The sequence below is a fragment of the Malaya genurostris genome, chromosome 1, assembly GCF_030247185.1.
Source record: "Malaya genurostris strain Urasoe2022 chromosome 1, Malgen_1.1, whole genome shotgun sequence".
NCBI lineage: Eukaryota > Metazoa > Arthropoda > Insecta > Diptera > Culicidae > Malaya > Malaya genurostris.
In genome coordinates this window covers 66,884,688-66,907,710 of record NC_080570.1, presented here as the reverse complement: position 1 = coordinate 66,907,710, position 23,023 = coordinate 66,884,688, and the positions used below count along the sequence as shown (strand labels likewise).

The following is a 23,023-nucleotide window of genomic DNA, read 5'->3' as shown; positions in this document are numbered from 1 at the left end:
ATAAGGAAACAATCCTCTAAATGTGGCTGATAGAAAAGCACGAAAAACAGTTTTGAATTGTGATAAGAAGAGAATCTGCTAAATGTGGCTGATAGAAAAACATGAAAGTAGTTTTTGAATAGTGATAAATAAAAGTAAATATCGGATTTGTCAACACATAGCCTAATGGTAGCAAGTGGAAGAAGAAACAGTCACTGAGGGATAATAGCTATTTTCCGTGAACAAAACATACAGCACAGGAAGCGTAGATCCACTTCAGTGTTACCGGGAAAAGATAAAAAGTGATAACAGGTTTCTGCGAAGATTTTTCTGCCATTATGTAGTCTGCTACCACGGTGTGAAAGTCGTAATTGCGAATTAAGAGAAATAAATAAAAGTTTAAAGAAGAACGGAAGATAAAAATTTTTTGTTTTCTAATTGTGAAAAACAAAACACCCCTCCAATCCTCGACGCACGCCGCTCGGATTGCGCGGCAGAATACAGGTTATTCACAAGGATGCTCCGAATTAGGGAAAATGTGATGTGTCTTTAGACTATAAACGTCTGTGAAGTCTCGAGTTACACGTTTGATTAGACCCAGTACTGCAAATGCCTTAGCAGTAACCGTTGAGTAGTGTTCCGCAAAACGAAGCTTGCAATCGAGAATGATACCTAGATCCTTAACAGATGATACTCCTACAACTGGGATGGTGTTCATGAAATACTCAAACAAAATAGGCGAGCGTATACGGGCAAACGTAATAACATTTGATTTATCTATATTCACCTTCATACCGATTCTGTCACACCATGTCAATATCCTTTCTTTGTCCATTTTCAGAGCACAGCAGTCCACTAACGTAGTGATGATGCGATAAATTTCTAGATCGTCAGTGTAAAAGCAAAGCAAAGTCTTAGCATTACATTCCTTTGGTGGAATTTGGCCTTTCTGTTTCAACAGACTTTTCAGCTGATTCTTAGTGTACATAATCATTGCATGGCTAGTACTATGGATCCTACTAACACTAAGAATCCTTCCAGGTCGGGGCTCGAACATACGACAACTGGCTTGTAAGACCAGCATCCTATGCATTGAACCGCCAACCCGGTATCAGGTGATCGTCAGTGTACATGGTATTAAAAGACGTTAGTCTTTCACATAGGTCGTTGATAAAGAGCACAAATAGTAGTGACCCAAGATGACTTCCTTGGGGTACTCAGGATGTGATAATGAAACTGCTTGAAAACGAAGAATCAAGTCGAACAGATGCACTACGATTTGTAAGGTATGAAAAAATCCAAGAGGTTAGCCAGTTTGGGAAGCGATTTCGTTTTAATTTCTCAACAGCAAGTAGATGTGGTACGCAGTCAAAAGCTTTCGAAAAGTTAACATATATCGCGTCGATCTGTTCTCGTTTTTCCATTTTGCTAACAAGCGTCGACACATAACTCATCAGATTTGTTGTGGCCGAACTTTTTTTTTTTGATAAAACCGTGTTGGGTCGATGAGATTACGTTTTTAACTGCCTGATACAGAATTCCTAGTAGCATATCTTCAAAAACTTTGGGAAGGCCGGATTGAAATTCCTCTGTAATTCGTGACATTATGAACGTTTCCGTTTTTGTGTATTGGTAAAATCAAAGCCTTCTTTCACTGCGTCGGAATAGTATTCTCAGCAAGCGATCGATTGAAAAGTACGGACAAAGGTAATGCCAACGACGATGAACATTGTTTGACGATCGACGGCTTGAGTCCATCCGGTCCGGCTCCCTTTGTACTGTCGAGAGTACAAAGATGTTCATACACTTCACGTTCGGTGAAAGATATCCTAGGTATATTCATGTTGCATGTCGGCAAACTACTCAGGTACTGTTCCGACAAAGATGGTGAGTTATTACTTAGCACACTTTGAAAGAAAGACGCGAATAGATTTGCTGACTCCTCGGCTGACGATGAGTATTGTCTCTGATAGTTGACACATTCCGGAAATCCACGGCTAGTTGTTTTATTACCCACGAAATTCCAAAACCGCTTGGGATAATCCTTCAGACAGTTCTCAATACGAGATACGTATGAATGGAAACATTAATTATTCAAAACCTCAAATTGACACTCTAAACCACGAACATGCAATCGATCGTCGTCTCTTCTAGTGCGAAAATAACGTTTACGAGCCTTCCTTGATCTATTACGGAGCTCCGCATTCCACCATGGTCGTCTGCACTGACGTCGACTTATTCGTCTCTTTCGGGGAACGTATTGTTGAAAAACTAAGTACAACTCATTATAGAATCTACATACCGCTTCATCTAGTGAGCCCAAAGTTAAAATATCCAACCAATTTATTTGCGAAACTCCCGCATTTGAAGTATCCAAATTGCAATGTTCAAAATCATAGTCTATTTCCTCTTTACCCGATCAATAGTAATGTAAACATTATGTGGGTGAAATTGTTAGAAAATTATTCGTGGTATAGGAGAGGACTGTAGGACTGTAATTTAACCAAACGCTAAAAAGATGAGAAAACAGATTAGCAAAGAAGAAATGATTTCTAGTATTATGTGAAAAAACTATTATTTTTGTATTCGGGTACTCAAAAAGATGCATAAAAACAAGTGTATTACCAACCGAATTAGGAAATAAAACTGAGGAAATCGTTTCATTTCAGTGAATGCAAAATAGTTCCCAAATATGAAACTGAGATTTACAACATTATTCTAGTAGAAGAAATCATGTTGCTAATTGAATTATTTTGGATGTGATGAAACCAGGGCTTGTATTGTGAATCCTCAAACGAACGAAGCAACAAAAAAACATCCGCTGTGAAAACTTTGCTTGACATTGCTGAATGAAAGACCTATATTAGAGAGAAAATGGATGCGTGAGAGTTTATTTACTGAGTTTTATTCAGTTTAGGTTTACATAAATCATTTTGACGTAAGATTACGCGTTTATTTACCATGCTCACCTGGGTGCATTTTCAAAATTTCAAAACACGAAAGTGTTACGAAATTACTCCAGATTTGTTTTCTTAATAACTTTTTCACTGTTCTCTAATTCTTTCACGAAACGAATGGAAAAAGATGTAAGATTGTTGTTAATACCACGTTTATTGCGAAAACAGGTCCAAACACGATCAAAATCAACCGAATCTATAAATGGCCCAGTCTATGGTAATCCATGAACGGAGACACATCGGGCCATCGCAGACTGTCATCTATCGTAGAGAATTCTACAATTTGGCCCTTGAATACCAGAATTGAATCCTGTGCAGCATTTTGATAATTTCTTTCAATGAAGTGTGCAAAATTTCAATGAAGTATGAAATAATCGAGATCAAATTCTATATTTCGCTATTTTGTGGCCGTTGGGACTATTAATGTTACTTTTCTTGAAAATCGAAATCAGTTTAAAGCATATCTAGAATAAGTACACAACCTATACTTTTTGCTGTGCGAAATTCGCACCAAACGAATGCAAATAAAGATCAATATCGTAGAAAATACCACCTTCTGAAAGCCTGAAATGAATCCCACAATTGAATCATTCAGCTGCTGGTTGTTTGCGTGCGAGTAATAGAAAAAAATACATTTAATCGGCCCGAAAAATGAAAAATGATAATCTGAAATGAAGAAAATGTTAGTTTGAAACAATTTGTTTCTTGGGAGTTTACATTTTGTATATATCCTAGAAACACTTAAAGCAATTTTTTTAAATTAATATTCATCGGAACTAAAAGTTATTAAGCTTATTTTCTCATAGGCATCTTCAAAATCCATTAAGCTAATTTTCTTATGGGCATCTTCAAGAACCATTCATCAAATGCTAACCTCATGAAGTATAGTCCTCAGCTGGCGCACATATTCATGAACTAATTAACGAACGAAGCAGCTCTCTTTGCTTAAGTTGCGCTCTGAATTTTACCCGACATACGAATGTGTGTGTATGGCACATAGGGTGAAACTCTACTGTTAATATTCGTTATTTCAATTTGCAACTCAGAAGTAACCCGATTAAGTAAAGTTCCGTACATGATCTAGGGGTTTGTCTAAAGTCCCCATAGTCTTATATTAATATGGTAATGGAGGACAAGGCGGGGATATTTTATATTAATGATTGTTTTTACATTTTGAATGAGATATTTATTGTGTATAAAAATTTGTGCTATCTTTAGACAACGGTAACTCGATTAAAAGCTATTTTTACCTCCAATATTCGTTAATTAAATTGGGCTGATCTGGGGCCATTTTCCAATTCACATTTTTTATAACTGTAAATGAACGGTGTTTTGAAATAACGCTCTTTTGCATTTCAGAATAGAATTATTGTGAATTGTTTTTAATTATGAAAATCTTTTTGCCTTTCTCATATAGAAAGGTTATGCAATCACTGTGAAAGTCGACTTTTGAACCGATGTCATATACCATTCGACTCAGCTCGACGAACTAAGCAGATGTGTGTGTGTGTATGTGTGTGTGTATGTGTATGTGACAAATATGGTCACTCGATTTTCTCAGAGACGGCGTTTTTCACAAACTCATATTCAAATGAAAGGTCTTGCGGTCCTATAGATCGCTATTGAATTTTAACATTACCTTTTCTTAGAGATGGCACGACCGATTTTCATTAACTTAGATTCAAACGAAATGCAGTCCCATAGATCGCTATTGAATTTTATCCTGATCCGACTTCCGGTTCCGAAATTACAAAATAATGTGTGCAAATCTATGAGAAAATGAGCACTCACCCACGCACTCGGAAATGCCTCAACCGATTTTAACAAACTAAGATGCAAATAAAAGGTCTTGAAATTCTTTAAAAAGTCCTCCAAAAGTTGATCCAGATCGCACTTCCGGTTCCAGTATTACAAAGCGATGAGTGAAAATGTTCAATTTCATGAGTATTTTTCCACAAGCGATGGCGAAACGAGGTGCACATTTTTATAAAACTTGCTAATAAATTCATCTAGTTGGCAGATGGTTAGTTAGCGGATATATAAATCTACTTTGTGACTAATAGTCCTCGGTTTCTGCTTCCGGAAGTACCGATAATAGTGAAGAAACGTTCTAAAACCGGAATTCACTTCGATTTCTCAGCAACGGTTAAACCGATTTTCAAAAATAATGGTTCAAATTAAAACTCTCAGTTTCCTTAACGATACTGCGCAATTTCATTCAGATCCGACTACTGGTTCCGAAATTATAGGGCAATGAGTATCAAAACTTTCAAACTGTCATACAAAATATGTACAAAATATCGGTACGTATCGGTACGTACTGGTAAAGTAGAATAAAACGCCATCGCCTAACACACAGCTTGCTTAGTTCAATTGTGTATAACGCGCAGGGTTGCCACATTTAAATCAGTGATTTTTATAGCGTTGAGTTTCTCTACCATTCTGCGATTTGGGTTGAAGCGATAAACTATTTCTCATTATCAATCGAGTTCATCTTATATAAATTAGAAATTAATCTTACGCACTCAACATTTACCTTGGGGTAGTTGTCAATTTCTCAGGTGAAACGACATAACATGGAATTTCATCCGAGCCTGCATGACACACAAGATTAGAACATATCAATTAAAGCTTCAAATCGTTTTATGGCACTTTTTGTCTTGCTGCCTAGCAACAACCTACCTCTAGCATGCTACGCGTAGGACTGAAACGTTAGCTATAATTTTGCTTCTTTTTATAGCTTCGCGTGCTTCCAACAGATTCGCATTTGCATCGATTGACCAATCAGAGCGATGCTTTCCATTTGATATATCGCTTACTCCTTCAAAACCGTCGACTATGGCAGGGAAATTCGGTATGGCGGAGAATTTTTGCAGACAAAATAGGACACTGCTAGTTATTAATACACATTTCAATGATACATAATTAAAAAATACATGGCTATGAACATTCAAATTAATACGTAGAAATATTTCCAATCAAATGGTGACATAATATTGATAATTGATACAAAATTGACTGAGCTGTAATTGTTCAAAACCAGACCACATTTCTACGTATATTTTTCTTGAGTTTCTAATTTGCACCCCTATATAGAAAACAAAAATTTGTTCCACATTGAAAAATTATTTGAAGCGAAATTGGTTTCTATACTTGATGCAATACATTCACTTGCCGTTTCATTACCCTGGTTTTATAAGTGTTGAGGACTTCTTACGATTCTGGTCCGAATACACTGTAAGATTAGGGATGGTAGGAGACCTGTACGTTTTGCGGACCGAAATATACGACCGAGTGGCAATTCGGATGATCGCATGATCTGCCGAAGAATAAAATATCGTCAGCCGAGCGAGAACTGTTGTGTCGGCCCAACATCCGAAAGGCAAACTCACTGGCTATAAAAGCCCTGTTCTACCTAATTCGCGTCCTGTTTTTTTTTCCTGGATAGCGATTGAAAAGTAAGCCAATAAGGGAAACCCCGAAAGTCCGTCTGCTAAAAGCTTTGTTAATTTGAGAAAAAAATAGGTGTGTGATCCTTCGCGGAGGCCGATCGTTGGTGATCTCAAATAAAAAAAACCCTCTTAAATGCCATCGTTCTGTCCGGTGAAAAAAGCTCAAGTGCGGAATAAGAGTGGGTGTACAGAAGCGTCACCCACGTAGACGGGTAACCGATAGAACACGTGGTAAAAGTGGCTTGTTTAACGCCGGGAAGAAAACCCACTAAGTACGGAGTTAAAGTGTGGAAAAGCGAGATCTATAATCCGAGCTAATAGTGAAACCCGCGCTAAAGTGAGTCTCTCCAGCAGCGATCGTTTCCATCAGAGATAGTGCTACGTGAAAAGCCACGAGGAGTCCGACCAGAGGTAGTCGGCAGCCATTGAACCTCTTTGACATCATCACGAGGAATCCCCAATCATCGACGCGACGACCCATGAGTCAGTTTTTTTCTAATTTCTTTATTTCTTTAATTGCTTCATGTATCCTGAGTAAATTCTTCAATTTAACAGTACGTAATATTGTCCGGTAGCCACATTCCTTGCGTGCCCCGTACGATAGTTGGTCGTGGCCAAATTCATATTGGAGTGTTTCTTCGTAAGTTTTCCTATCGCGGTTGCCGACCCTGTGACTGTGACTGATATTTGCCATTGTGATATAATTTTTGATTTTTTTTTCAAAATTCAACTTTGCTTTAGTGTCGCCAATTTATTTCAATTATTGGCTCCTCACCACCCTTAACAAATCCAATTCTTCTTGACCGGCACAGACGATACAGTTTCCTTCAACGTCAACGAAACGTTACTCATAAATGGAATTGTTCCACTAAACGTATGATACGTTTCCAAATGTCAAAATATTCCGTACTATTGAGATTGTATGTTAACCCTAGCATATTGAGTCTCCGTAACCGTTTCTTCCAACAAAGACGAGCGCCTTATGGACTATGTGAATTGGGATTAATCCAATGGACTTCCAAGGGCACGAAACATTATACGTTCATACAAAGAGGAAAAGCAGATATGATGTCACTATTTGGGCGTGATATTTTTCGAAGCGGACGTGCATCCGAACAATAACAGACGTATCTTACACTCGTGCAACTAAGTCCACACATCAATGTAATACTGAACCTTTCATCAGGCTAGTAATTTACTGGTATTGATGTTTATAAATATATTTCCTGTGCTTCACCCTCATTACCTCACATGTCACTCATTCTGAATAGAAAGCCAAATAATCTAAATCAGAAATGCTACGCTTATGGCATGGCAATGCTAGACCATCCCGAACGAACAGGACATGACAAATAGTTTATACAATCCTTTTATCGTTGTTTGGCCGGCTATAACGGCTAAATGGATTTCTCGTTCTCCCTGTATCCTCTTGCTATTAGGAAAGCTGCAAGCTGACCATATCAATACCTGTCACTGTCATCAGACAAACAACGCCCGGATTTTTTCTTCTTTACTATAAACAGAGAATAGGAAAACTAGCGAACGCCAGCCACCAGCCTAACAACAAGCTACATTATTAGAGAGCTTTTGCCTTTTTTTCGCAGGTTACTTCTGTAGCAGTAAATGCACAAGGCACAACTTTTTTTTTTCTCGAACAAATCCGATCGTCCGTTCACCCCACAAGACGACCCTTAGCCAGTATGATTTATGACTTTATCCCGAGCTCCAGAAAGTGATGCCGAGGGGAGATGGATCCAATGAGTGTCCGCCGAGTGTTGAAATCTAGATTCAATGGCCTGGCCTATATGTAATAAAGTTAATAAATCACGATCGGAATCTCATCAGGAGATGGAATGAAACAATTTGGTCTACGATGTGGGCGAACGAGCAACCAAGCGGTCAATCGTGTCCGGTGGGACTTTGTACCCAGGAAAATGACAACAAAAGACAATATGTTGGCTAGTCTGCCACCAAGGCTATATTGAATTTCATCATACGCGAAGCCCTGTGGGCAATTTGAGCCTGATACGATATCGTAGTGTTGTAATAAACGAAGTGGATTCGTTCATTCATGCAATGAAATGAATAAGAAAGCACAGTCGGAAGCTGAAGCCTTGCATTGTTTGTTCCAGTATGGTGGGTGTTATGTTATTGTTTTAGAAGTGATATATTCGAAGCGAAAAATCCAATCAAACGTGCTAGGGATGGTACTCGGAAGGCAAAGTATCGATACCTAGGGTATCGGTACACCGAAGTTTTGGGTATCGATACAAGGTATCAAAAGGTAATAAAGTATCGATATTTGTAAGTATCAATTGATACTTGAGCAGCTATCATTTCAAAATAAAATAAAATTGTCGACTGTAACGTTTTTTTATTATTTACAGAAAGGTGTTTCTACACAGCAATAAAAGAATTGTAACAATCTCAATGTGATTATCAATCGATGTGAAAAAAATTTAGACGTACTGAACATCAAATGCAATAATTTTCTGTTTTCAAGAAATATTGCAGATAATTCACACGTTATTACATTGATACTGTGGGATGATTCTGATATGAAACTATGCATCGTTCTAAAGGTTGTAATATTACACGAAAATATACGTAATCTCCTATCTGAATCGTCTAAGCATTCAGTCAAGCTGATATAAACTACTCAATACGTTTTATCGATGTAATAAGGTGTGATTTATCTGCGATATTTTTTGAAAACAGAAAATTATTGCATTTAATGTTCAGTACGTTTAATTTTTTTTCACATCGATTGATAATCACATTGAGATTGTTACAACTCTTATTTTTTGCTGTGTAGAAACATGCCTTTATGTTGGTACACGAATACTACACTAAACCCCAATTCCTATTGCAAGTATTCCATCGCTATTAGGCGCACTGAAAGAGAGTGCAATGAGTGTGAAGCAGCCCTTACACGTGACAATATTATTGTCAATCCAAAGTATTGTCAATACCGTCAATCCAATTGACTTGGTAACTTGAGTCCGCATTTTTCGAAAAAATCAAGCGTTTGGAGCGTCAAATATTGCAAATGTATATTAAAATATAGAGAGAAGAGATTATTGCACATATTTAACAGTTTCTCTCTGGAGAGAAAGTATTGTTGGATTGATAAGCAGTTTTGATTTTTTTGACAATATTTTCGTCAATCCAATGAAGTCTCCATTACAAGATCAAAAGTATTGTCAATACTCCTTGTATTGACAATAATATTGTCTCGTGTAAGGGTCGCTTGAAAAATTAAAATGATTCAATCCTCTGAGAGTATGATGGTTTTCTCTCATTGCACTCTCTTTCAGCGCACCTGTGGGATGAAGCGAGATTATCGAGAACGAATTTTAACGACGGCTAGTCCACGTCATACCAATACATGTGCGAGCTTGGTACCAAAGAAATATAAATGTTCCATTGGGGACGGGTATAGCGTGATACCTTTCACGCAACCCACCTGGGTTCGATTCCCAACCCCTCACATAGGATTAGATAGTTTTTCTTACCCGAAGAGGTGAATGACTTTAGGGTTAAAGCCTCTATAATTGAAACAACAAAAATTTCCGTCGTAATGAGAATTTACTTCAATCTGTTGCGATACTGTAAGTATCGGAACCAGAAGTATCGATACTAACAGTATCGCTCTGATGCGATATCGATACCAAAAATACCCGATTCTTGAAAGAAAGTATCGATACCTCAAAGTATCGACTCGGTATCGGACATCCCTAAGGTGCCCAATCGGTGTGTCTGTTTTGTAATTAGTATTTCAAAGAGTGTTTTGTTAGTTTAGATGTGTAGCAAACGTATGGTAATCAAGGCAACCCAAAACAATCGAACTTTAAAGGGTTCCTTTTATAACTAACATCTTACATTCAGAGTCACAATAATTGCTTGTAACGCGTCGGCCAAAGAGTTCCCGGTCTGGTATTCTCAATGTATTCTTCTTGAGGAGCAATGTAATTGTTCCAACAGTGTTCAAACATTAAATAATTAAATACAAATCTCTTTCCAACAAGCTTCATTTTTAAATTTGAAAACCAAAAATAATCGCAGAAAGCTAAATCTGGTGGATGTGCTAGCAATTCGAACTTTAGATCATGGAATTTGGCCATCACAACGATAAGTTGTGAGAAAAGGTGACAAGGACTTTGCAAACATTTTTTTCATATTCAAGTGCTAAGCAAATCTCTGAATACACTTCATTTTCATATCTTCACGATGTTAGGTGTCTCCCGCAACTTCACTTCTCGAATTTCCACATCGAGCTAAGCTGAAGTAGATCGCCCGAAGTTGCGCTTCGTGATTGACCGAATGAGTGGAAATGTACAATGAACCAAGAAAATTAAGCTTGGGAGAAGCAAATCATTTTCACTGTACATACCCACTCACTCCTAACTTTTCATAAAATGATCAATAATGACGACGGCTACGACCAAAAGCTGTGCTACTGAGGAAAAGGAAGGAATGTTAGTCCGATACTCGTTGTTTCTAGAGACCCCGGGTACCTCTTTTGTTCTACAGTTTTTTGTTATTCTATCTTTTAGCTTGCTGTATACTGTGTCTTTAATTTTGTTAAATGTTCTAAATGCTAACTTTATGTTATATTGAAATAGATAACGGGTTAACTTTTCTCCTAGACCTGGTATATATGGTGCGGATATGAATTTGGTGGCTATACCGTTATTTTTGTTCTCTGTTAACGAGTTGTAGAGAATATGTATTCGTTGCTGAATTACATTATTGATCAAGAAATCAGGATAATTAGCAGATTATGTTGATCTGCTAATGCCACGTCACGGATCAACATAATCCGCTTATGTTGATCCGTGACGTGGCATTAGCAGATCAACATAATCTGCTAATTGCACTGATGAGCCGAAGGCGAAACGTAAAAAATTGAAATCAGTCATGTGTACTTTTGCACAAACCGGTACCCATGAGGTACCAAAACCCCTAAATGAAATCAGGATAGTTATTATTAACCAGAATTCGCTTTACAATATTCAGAGCATTAGGTGTGTAACAAGCCTAGGTTAATTTCAAAGCGCAATCTACAAGTGCTATTACTGTGTTTTTCGTGTAATTAAATGGACTCAAAGAGTTGTAGTCTAAGTATCTACCTTCTAGGTCCTTTGGATTCCATTCTGTCGTAATATGTTCATTCTCTTTTCTTAACACTGTATCTAGGAACCTGATTCGAGCATTATTCTCCAGCTCTACAGTAATTTGCAGTCGTGGATGCTCTACCATATAGAGCAGCATAAGAATTATGGCAAGTCCAAAAGCTTCGGCAATAATGGTTTAGTTTAACACAGTATAAATGAGGGTCATGTTTTTGATTTTGGGAAGTTCAAAGAATTGACACACGTTAAACAGCTGGAATATTTTATATAAAAGTAAGAGGAGAACCGAACACGTTAAACCTCCAACGGGATTCAATAGAGTTTAGATCAGCATACAATGGACTAGTTGACACAAACAAAACCTCCATACAGTCAAAACAGATAAAAAAGAGAGAACGCAATAGGAAACACAGTTGAAAATGTGAAGTGTTGTAGTGTAGACGTCATTAGCATGTAAGTTAAGTGTTTAAATTCAGTATTCAGATTTAGCTTACTTGACAAATATATCTTTTTAGATAACCGCTAAGGATCACCGAACACCTTAGTATATCGAAACTTCCGGTTAAATGCACCAATTAGTTATTATTTTCACCGACAAATATCGATGACCGTCCATAACAGGCGATGGACATAAAACAACAACAGATATATTTACTGGCTACGCTGGAGTGCATTATAGACAGCGAGAGAGTAGAGGATAATTCATGCGACAATTTTCCAGACATTACATTTTTTCAATAACGTTGAGGGGATGTGAACACTGAAAGCATGTAATAAAAGAAAAACCTGTTTTAATCCACCTAGTGGTGTAATGATGCCCTTCGCATATTACTTACAGTTCCAAATATTTCACTAGAAGATTTCGTCAAGAAATTTTTTTTCTATCTTTCTTCGAGTATAAAGTAACTGTTACAGCATATGCCGCAATTTGATACTTTACCTTACTATAATTGCCTTTTGATCAAATCGGTCACTCTCTTTTGCCTACAACAAAGAAGATGAGATTTCTATTGTTTGTATCATACCCAGCTCATATTGATAGGCAAGACAATCAGTTAAATAAAGTACTTTGAAGAGTACACATCCCTTTTCTCTATCGTGAATGATAAAGAGTGGAAGCAAACTAACAGCCACGTGCTAGTAAATTATATTATCTAAAATATCACCGCCGGAGCGATTCGACATGCTTGATTCCGTCACAGTCCGGAGAACCAGCAATTCTCGCGAACATTAATGGTCCTTCGAATGGCCGGATTGTGAAACCAACAGTTGGTACAGAAAGTGAATAGTCGCTTCGCAAATGGATCACTACGGAAACGAAACACCGTGTTCAACACCGCTACTGTGTGGATTAGAGTTTACCATCATCACGCCGTGGCTACTGTGAAAATTTCGGACCGGGAACGTGGAGCTATCAACGGGAGCACAAGCTGTTCATATCATCCTCCAGTTCAAGGGCATATCGGCGTGGCTTGGGTCGGCGAACAATAAGCGAATAGAGTGAGTACATTCTATATAAATTGTACGACAATAAATCGATGCTCGTCTTTGTCCATATAAAGACAATTGTTTATGCTTTAAATTTACTGTGAAATAATTGTTCGTTGTGGAATCGGCATCATGGCGTCGTTGCGTGAGCTAACTAAAATCGAACGTGGTCTCGTTGATTCCCTATCTAACCTTGAATTATTTGTGGAGACATATGATGACGAGAAAGATAAAAGCAAAATTTGTACTCGTTTGGATCGATTAGAAGCCGTTTTCTCAGAATATCGAAAAAATCGTGCAAAAATTGAGACACGTCAAGAGCAAGAGTTAAGTCTTACTACCGAACCGGTAGACGCCAAGGAAAGACAAGTGCAATTAGAGGTTGAAGCTTCGAACAAAAAATCACGTGTCGAGTTCGAGAATAGATATTTTGATGTTAAAGATTTTCTCTCTGCTCGGCATGTACAACCGACTGCTGCAGCCACACCCTCTGTTCCTCCTCCCCTCGGCCAACCCATTACTTCCCGAATTCATCTGCCAGTATTTAAAATCCCTTCCTTTGACGGTAGTGTTAAAGATCGGTTGAGTTTTCGAGATTCTTTTCAAAGCATGATTGATAAGGATCCTTCTCTCACGGCGGTCGATAAGTTCCATTATCTTCTAACGGTGCTATCTAAAGATGCTAAGACGCTTGTAGAGTCTATTGAAGTAACGACTACAAATTATGAAGTGGCTTGGACAATGTTAAAAGATCGATTTGAAAATCGGAAGATTATTACTCGTACGCTCATGGACGGATTTCTAGACACAGATCCAATGAAAAAAGAATCTTATGACGGTTTAGTGATGCTCATAGACTTGTACGAACGTAATTTACTTCAGTTAAAAAAGTTAGGACTCGTTACTGATGGTTGGTCACATCTTCTGGCACATTTACTATATAAACGTTTGGATGCCGAGACTCAGCGACATTGGGAACGGTCTCACAAATCTCGCGAAGCACCCAAATACCAGGAACTGTTAAAATTTCTTCGCGAGCATCTTACAACTCTCCAACCACTGACTCTCACCAAAATTCGAGGACCGGATCAACGTCATGAGTCTTCGAGGCCTGTCATGAAACATAAAATCGAATCCACGCTAACGACCGTTACATCAACGAAAAAATCTTGCCCTTTCTGCCAAAAACCGTCTCATTCTCCCTTCAAATGCGAATCCTTTCATAAAATGAATCCTATCCAAAGACTTGAAACTGTGAAAAAGGTTGGACTTTGTCTTAACTGCCTTTCCCCCTCCCATCTGGTCCGGGCTTGTTCTAGCTCAGCATGTCGAGTATGTAGTCAAAAGCATCCTACGATGCTACACTTGCGTTCATCTATCCACACACCAAGCCAAGGACAAGAAGGCAATCAAGCAACATCTTCGGCAGATACTTCCACGCAAATTCAAACCAACTGCGCAAAAATTATAGACGCTTCTTCGCAAATACCCTCGTCTTCGCCAAATGCATTAAAACCTTCGCCACCCATTGCCTCTACCAGCCGATCTCCGGTAGCCCTTCCTACTAGTTCGTTTGCCACCACCAACGTTGTACTACTAACGACAGCAGTAGTCATTATTGCGGATTTACACGGAAACACACAACTTGCTCGTGTCCTTCTAGATTGCTGTTCTGAACGAAATTTACTAAGCGAGCGCCTAGCACAAAAGCTCGCTCTTAATAGAAAATCCTCTTTCTTTCCAAGGGGTCGGACCTGTTCTTGCTAACTCCAAGCAATCTACTACGGCTAGCATACGATCTCGATACACAAATTATTGCATCGATTTGAAGTTTCATATACTGTCGGAATTCAAGCCCATTCTCCCTTCCAATCGAGCATCAGTGAATGACTGGGAAATTCCTTCGTCAGTGCGTTTTGCTGACCCACACTTCTACGAACCGAATCGAATCGACGCAATAATAGGAGCAGAGGTTTACTATCATTTATTAATGGATGGTTTCGTAGAGCTTGGTCCTAATTTACCGATTCTTAAAGAAACCGTTTTCGGCTGGATTGTTTCGGGAAAATGCGACACCTTCCCCGGTCCGAAGGTTTCTACTTCACTAATCTGTAGCAATGCCGACCTCGAAACGCAGTTAACGCGATTCTGGGATCTAGAATCTTGTCGAACTGATAGCACGCTTTCGGAGGAAGAACGAGAGTGTGAATCGTATTTCTCAAAAACCACTCATCGTGATTTGGACGGACGCTTCGTCGTATCCCTGCCGAAAAAAGAAACCATTCTTACTCAACTTGGAGATTCATATGTTACAGCTTTAAGAAGGTTTTTGTCACTTGAACGGCGATTGTTAGCCAAACCGGCTCTGTTTCAATCGTATAAGGATTTCATTCATGAATACAGAGTACTCGGTCATATGATTCCTATTGATGCGACTCAAGATGGCGTCTCTCAAGGCCCAAGGCCTTATTATATGCCACATCATTGTATCGAAAGGCCGGACAGCGCCACAACAAAATTGCGAGTTGTCTTTGACGCATCGTGTTCCACCGACTCTGGACTATCTCTGAACGACGCGTTGTTGGTCGGACCGGTCGTACAAGACGACCTCTATAGTTTGCTTCTTCGGTTTCGACTTCGACGGTTTGCAATTGTAGCCGATTTAGAAAAAATGTACAGGCAGGTGTGGATACATGCAACCGATCAACGACTACAACGCATCCTATGGCGGGATCACCCCAACGAAACAATCCAAACGTTTGAGTTGCGAACGGTAACTTACGGTACCGCATCAGCGCCATTTCTCGCCACCCGGTGTTTGCAACAACTCGCTATAGAAGGTAGTCTTCGCCATCCAAAAGCAGCAAGGGTCCTGTCAAAAAATGTCTACATGGATGACTTACTTTGTGGTGTAGCAACGGAAGAAGAAGGGAAAGAACTATGCAACCAACTTATCAGCTTACTGCAATCCGCTGGGTTTAAACTACACAAATGGGCATCTAACAGTGGTGCTATATTAGGTAACATTCCTGCAGAATTACGGGACAATCGTAACACGATGGAGCTCAATCTGTCATCACCAGCCGTCAAAACTCTAGGACTTCTATGGCAGCCAGACGAGGATGTTTTCCGTTTCAAGGTGCCCATGTGGACGGAGGATTCCGCAATCACCAAACGTTTAGTTTTGTCGGAGGCAGCACGATTATTTGACCCGCTTGGTCTATTGGGCCCAACGGTTCTGTGTTCCAAATTGTTTATGCAGGAGTTATGGTTGTCTAAACTTCCTTGGTCTAAACTTCTGTGTTCCAAATTGTTTATGCAGGAGTTATGGTTGTCTAAACTTCCTTGGGATCATCCACTTACGAATAAACTGCAAAAATCTTGGAAGGAATTCCGGGAAGATTTAGAAGCATTGCGTGACTTTTCGATTCCACGATGGATAGTTTCATGTACTGAACCACAGATAACCGAATTACACGGGTTTTGTGATGCGTCAGAGCGCGCTTATGGTGCGTGTTTCTACATTCGCACTGTATCTGCTCACGAACAAATTTCTGTTCACTTACTAACCGCTAAATCGAAGGTTGCTCCGGCCAACACAGGAAAAGCCCAACGTCGAATCACCTTACCTCGCTTAGAACTTTCAGCAGCGCTGCTGCTCAGCCACCTGTACGATAAAGTAAAGCATATTCTTCCACCCACCACTCGTGCCCTGTTTTGGACCGATTCTATGATAACAATGCATTGGATATCAGCTTCCCCTAATCGATGGAAAAAGTTTGTGGCTAACAGAGTAGCTGAAATACAACAGCTCACAGCTCCTGGAACCTGGGGTCACGTAGCGGGGGTGGAAAATCCCGCCGATGCCATTTCGCGTGGAATGGCAGCTTCGCAACTAATTAATTTCGACATTTGGTGGCAGGGTCCGACGTGGCTAAGTCAACAAAAGCGATTCTGGCCCAACATTGTTCGTACATCCGATGAATCCTTTGAGGCGGAAGAACTTGAAGAAAAACCTGCAACTTCGTTACCAGTCGTTCCTGATACATCCAATATTTTCATGCGAAAATCATCACTGACGGAGTTAGTTCGATTAGTTGGCTATATTCGAAGATTTATATCTAATGCGAAAAACAACAGACGACCACGTTTAAGTGGACCACTTAGTACAATCGAATTGGAGGAAGCATTGCAGAATCTGGTACGAGTATCCCAGCAAGAATCATTTTCCGAGGATATTCACTCCATACAATCGTTGGGTCAAGTAAAGTTTACATCAAAAATAAAATCCCTGTCGCCCATTCTCGTCGATGGTTTACTTCGAGTACGAGGTCGACTGAAAAATGCTCCGATTTCGGACAACCAAAAACAACCGATGATTCTAGATAGCAGACACTTGTTAACGTTGTTAATAGTCCAACATTATCATTCCAAATTCTTACATGCTGGTCCTCAGCTCTTGATGGCTGCCGTAAGATCCAAATTTTGGCCTACTAGACTACGTAATCTTGCTCGTTACGTAACTCATCGCTGTGTGACTTGTTTTCGTTGCAAACCAACACCATCAGAGCAATTAATGGCAGACCTCCCAGCAGTTCGTGTATCGCCAATCCTACCATTTCTCAATACGGGAGTCGATTTATGTGGACCGTGTTATTTGCGGTCACTCTACCGGAAAGGGGCTCCACAAAAGGTTTTTATAGCAGTATTCGTCTGCATGTCGACCAAAGCCATACATTTGGAGCTCGTTTATGATCTCTCAGCAGAATCATTCATTGCTTCGTTAAAAAGATTCGCTGGCAGGCGAGGAGTCCCCCAATCCATATTTTGTGACAATGCGACGAACTTTATCGGGACCAGGCGAATGTTAAACGAGTTCCTGCAGCTGTTTCAATCGCAACAGAATCGGGATCGCGTGAGTCGAGAATGTGCAGATCAAGGTATTCAATTTAAATTTATTCCACCACGTTCGCCACATTTTGGTGGCATCTGGGAGGCCTCGGTCAAATCTGTAAAAACGCACCTTACTCGCACACTGAAAAACGCACTCGTGACCAACGAACAGATGCAGACTTTATTAGCTCAGATTGAAGCATGTCTAAACTCAAGGCCCTTAACCCCGCTGAGCAACGATCCCGAAGATTTAGACGCATTAACTCCAGGTCATTTTTTGACGCACCGACCATTGACTGCCATTCCCGAGCCGTCTTATGAAGAAGTTCCTACCAACCGTTTGTCACAATGGCAAACCATTCAAGAATATCTCCGTCGCCTCTGGAAGCGATGGTCATCCGAATACCTGTCTGGGCTTCAGCAACGCACCCGATGGACCCACGAACGAGACAATATTCACATCGGTACAATGGTATTAGTGAAGGACGACAATCTACCACCAATGAAATGGCGTTTCGGCCGTGTAGTAGACATCGCCCCTGGACAAGATGGTCTCACTCGCGTGGTTAGCATTCGCACCAAGGATGGCGTTTATAAACGGGCGATCACTCGCGTCTGTGTATTGCCAATTCAAGATAGTCAAGAATGATGATCAGCGTGTTCCTGTCGGTCGAGGTTCCAGCAAACCAGGCGATGTTGGATGTGAGGGGACCGAACGGTCCTCTCACAAGTTAAGTATTCTCGTTTCAGTCATTTTCTGGATCCTATGTTCTCCGATCTAAGAGCGTAATTTTTATTAGATGTCTGCAATTAACGTCAGTGGAAGAATCAAAGCCCAACCACAGTTACTGGACGCGGAAAGCAACCCATCACAAGCTGCACCGAAGAAGTACATCATGCTGTTGACGAACAACATCCCGAAGGAAGGTCTGACCTGTCTACCATCTACCGTTGGTCGAGGGATGGAGAATAGATCCAGGAGACATCACATCTTTTTTTTTTTTTTTTTTTCCCTTTATGGGCTGCTCTGGCCGAGGGGGGTGGTTACAACGATCCACACTTTCCATACCAGACGAACTAGGCTATGGTGCCCAAATGAACACTAGTAACGAAGGAGGAAATCCTCCAGCATGTAACCCAAGCGACAGATTCCTTTGCGGCTATCAATTTGCAACGAAAGATACGAGTATCTTCTATTGCAAGTTCGCAAGAGAATTTGTCACTTGAGCAGGAAGTGTGTGCTTCACCCTGTAACCAGTCAATCATTGAGTCGTGCGTCTCTGTCGTATTCGTATTTTGTCATCCTACCAGCTGCTTCTGTGTCTTAAATGTCCTCGTCGATGAAACTTTGCAAATTTCGCATTGTATCCGCTTCGGTCTTGTCCCTGCTTTCCTAAATAGTCTTATATGTCTGAAGCGGTACAAACGATTATTACTTTAAAGTTCCTAAACAGATGTAGATATGTTTGATCTACTAACACTATCCATTCTAATCTGCTCTGATTAATTCTATCTTTGTCGAAGTTACGTTACATTTCCTTTTCCCCATTGCATCGCTTTTTTATTATGCCGGAGAAACCTGTTAATATCTCAATGTGATAATTTATCAAGAGTAAAGAAATAAATATTTATAATATTACAATAACAACAACAATAATAATAATGATAATAATAAAAGTAATAATAAAAACAGAAATATTGTGACTTACCAAAAGTTAATATGTCATCAAAAGATTTATTACAATAACATACCAATGTTTCGTCGTTTCACTGGGGCTCTTGATTTGTTTTCAATTTCCTTTTGGTATTCCTGTAGCATCCTAGTATATCCATATCGTTTTTGTCTATAATCTTTTATTTTGATATTTTCTCGTGATAAGAATAAAAGAAAATTAGGTGTTAGTAAGCTTGTTAAATTATATAATGTAAGGATGCGCATTTAACACTAGATTGCCCAGGAAAGTCACAATATGTAAACAATGGAAGGACCGCGTGAAATTCTGTGAACTTTTTTAATTCTTTATTTACCGATATATGCACTTAGGAATACTGCACTAGCTTTTATTTATTCTGTCACAGTTTATATTATTGACTTTCTCTCTTTCCATCATTCTGACTGCCTTTGAGCAGTCTAGGTCTAAACTAAGTGTTGGGCCTTCTAGTGTTGAGCACGCATCCAGGAAACAAGAACTACATGTATTTCGTGAAGAAATACTAGGTGTGATTGGATGAAATGGTCCACGTGAACCGCTCTCTTCCAGAAACACACATCTCACACTCTTAGTTAGAAGGTGACATCTGTGTCCAAGTTTGAGAAATCTAAGTACATTCAAACCTTTCCCGATATGAGAGTGTATTCACACTTGATTAATCAGTTTCGTCATCATTGCAATTTGTAAACATTACCGATACCGATCCGGATCGGAAAGGTTTGAAAGTTCTTAAACGGTTCATAGGATATCAATTTACTCCTATTCCTGATAACAATAGTCCTCCTTTTAGAATTAAATTCACCAAGCTCAGGACGAATATGATATATTAATATTCATCCCAACTGGATCAAAATAATTCAAATTGGTGACCAATTCCAGGCATAAGAATGCTCGAAACCACCTAATGACCTATTGTCAATTTCAAGCATTATTAGTCCTGTCCACTCCGTGATCGATTCAGACAACATAATAATTTTCATCTTTTAAATTTATAAGCTAACGATCGATCTCGGTATGGTCAGACTTTTTTTTTATTCAAGAATATAATGTTTAAGGCACACTGCTTAAGCTCTAAGATGCCAAGGGCTTTTACTAATTTAAAGTTTACGACTAACTTAAAACTAGGGTTGTATCATTAAGTAATGTCATATTTGGGTCGCAGTGGTTGACTTTGGCAGATCCAGCCTTCATGTGGTGATCGGCCGGTGAATTGAATATTTCATGAGAGTCTTCCATATGGCGTTGGTGAATATTCATGTTGGCCGCATTCTTCGGTCCGTGTGGGTCCGCGGGAAACACCCCCAGGTTACGAATACCCGGCGGGTGGCCCGCATGCTGTTGATAAGTTTCCGTGGGCGATGATGGTGTTGTTACAGAAAAAAATGAAAAAAAAAAATATAGCGAAGTAAATATTGCGGAAAACGGAGTAAAAAGGGGATATGGGAATGAAATGACTAAAACGACAGAGATCTAATTAGTTGACATCGAGATGGTGAAGAGACGGGGAGGGGGGAAGCGAAGGTTAGTGACAGCAAAAAGATCTTGTTAGTTCCGATGAAGATGGTGGACAGATGAGGAATCGGGATAATCGGCGGAAGTTAGTGTCGAACCTGCAGTTGAGAAATAATTCTTAGCCACAGTTGAAACAACGTCGATAAATAGGAGGAACTTTCTAAGCCAGATGTAACAGATTACACTTGTATATTAATGTGTTTGAGAAACTGGTATATGAGAAGCATATATGAACTATCCCGACTCGCCAACACATCCCGAACCGGAACCTCAGGCGGTCTACCTCGGGCCCTGAGGGATTCCAGTAGCTTCGACCTGGCGTCGCGATACTCTACGCACGACCACACGACATGCTCGATGTCCTGATAACCGTCGCCACAGGTGCAGAGCCCGTTCTCCACGATCCCGATACGCCGGAGATGTGCGTTGAATGTATAGTGATTTGACATGAGTCGTGACATAACGCGAATGAAATCACGACTCACGTTCATCCCCTTGAACCACGGTTTCGTTGATACCTTAGGAATAATGGAGTGTAGCCATCGTCCCAGTTCGTCATTCGTCCATGAAGTTTGCCAACTTTCGAGAGTTTTCTGACGAGAAATACTGAAAAATTCATTGAAGCAGATTGGTCTTTCATAAATATCACCTTCTAATGCGCCCACTTTAGCCAATGAGTCTGCCTTTTCATTGCCCGGAATGGAACTATGCGAAGGGACCCAGACTAACGATATTAAATAAGACCGTTCAGATAAAGTACTCAAATGTTCCCGTATTTTCCCCAGGAAATATGGGGGATACTTTCCTGGCTTGGTGGTCAGACTTTGTAAATACGCGAAGTGTAAATTGACTCCCACCCCCCATCCACCAAGCGGGGGTACGCACCCTGTAGCTCATCATCCAAAGCCTAGGGTAATAGATCCAGGAGACATCACATCTGATACAATATGTTAATTTTTATTCATGAAATGTCATTCATAGTTTAGATAGACCACCATTGTTGACTTCCTTATAGTCTATTGAAATAGTTGAATTGAAATTTAAATTTCAATGGTGGGCGGTATGTTACAGCATATGCCGCAATTTGATACTTTACCTTACTATAATTGCCTTTTGATCAAATCGGTCACTCTCTTTTGCCTACAACAAAGAAGATGAGATTTCTATTGTTTGTATCATACCCAGCTCATATTGATAGGCAAGACAATCAGTTAAATAAAGTACTTTGAAGAGTACACATCCCTTTTCTCTATCGTGAATAATAAAGAGTGGAAGCAAACTAACAGCCACGTGCTAGTAAATTATATTATCTAAAATATCACCGCCGGAGCGATTCGACATGCTTGATTCCGTCACAGTCCGGAGAACCAGCAATTCTCGCGAACAGTAACAATAATTTGTAACCAGTTATGTCAAGTTAATAAGAATTTTTCTTCATTTTGCATCGGTCGATCTAAATAAGTAAACACACTTTACTCTAGTTCTGGAACCGGAAGTCTGACCCGGATGAAATTAAAGAGTAACCTTATATGAGACTATGGAGCAATTCCAGAAGTGCCTAGCAGATCATAAGACTCGACCTTCTCTAATTTGGATGAAACTTTGCACATGGCTTTAGTATGGCAAACTATAAATTTTGAACCGATGGATAGGTCAATCCGACTCACGACTGATTTTTAAAAAGGGCGTATGTATTTCTGCATTTCACAAAAATTGCCTTTTTTCAAATCGTTGTAACTCGGAAACCGTTAATTGCACAAAAATGGCGTTTAGGAAGAAGTTGTAGGGAATCGATTGGGCACTCTTAAAAAAATATACACTGAACAATTTTTTTGTGTTTTTTTCTCAATAATTACAAAATAATCCGAAAAAGTTAAATTTAAAAAATCAGGGTT

At 39.6% G+C, this 23,023-nt stretch overlaps 2 protein-coding genes across 2 annotated transcripts in view; one reads left to right on the top strand and one right to left on the bottom strand.

Moving 5' to 3' along the window:
• Positions 1–23,023, bottom strand: part of LOC131440355 (allatostatin-A receptor-like) — a 213,093-nt gene that overhangs the window by 15,756 nt on the left and 174,314 nt on the right. The window lies entirely within an intron of this gene.
• On the top strand, positions 15,002–18,553 carry LOC131426086 (uncharacterized). Its single transcript, XM_058588524.1, has 2 exons — positions 15,002–17,415; positions 17,872–18,553. Exons 1-2 carry the CDS (start codon positions 15,002–15,004, stop codon positions 18,551–18,553), a joined length of 3,096 nt encoding a protein of 1,031 aa, XP_058444507.1.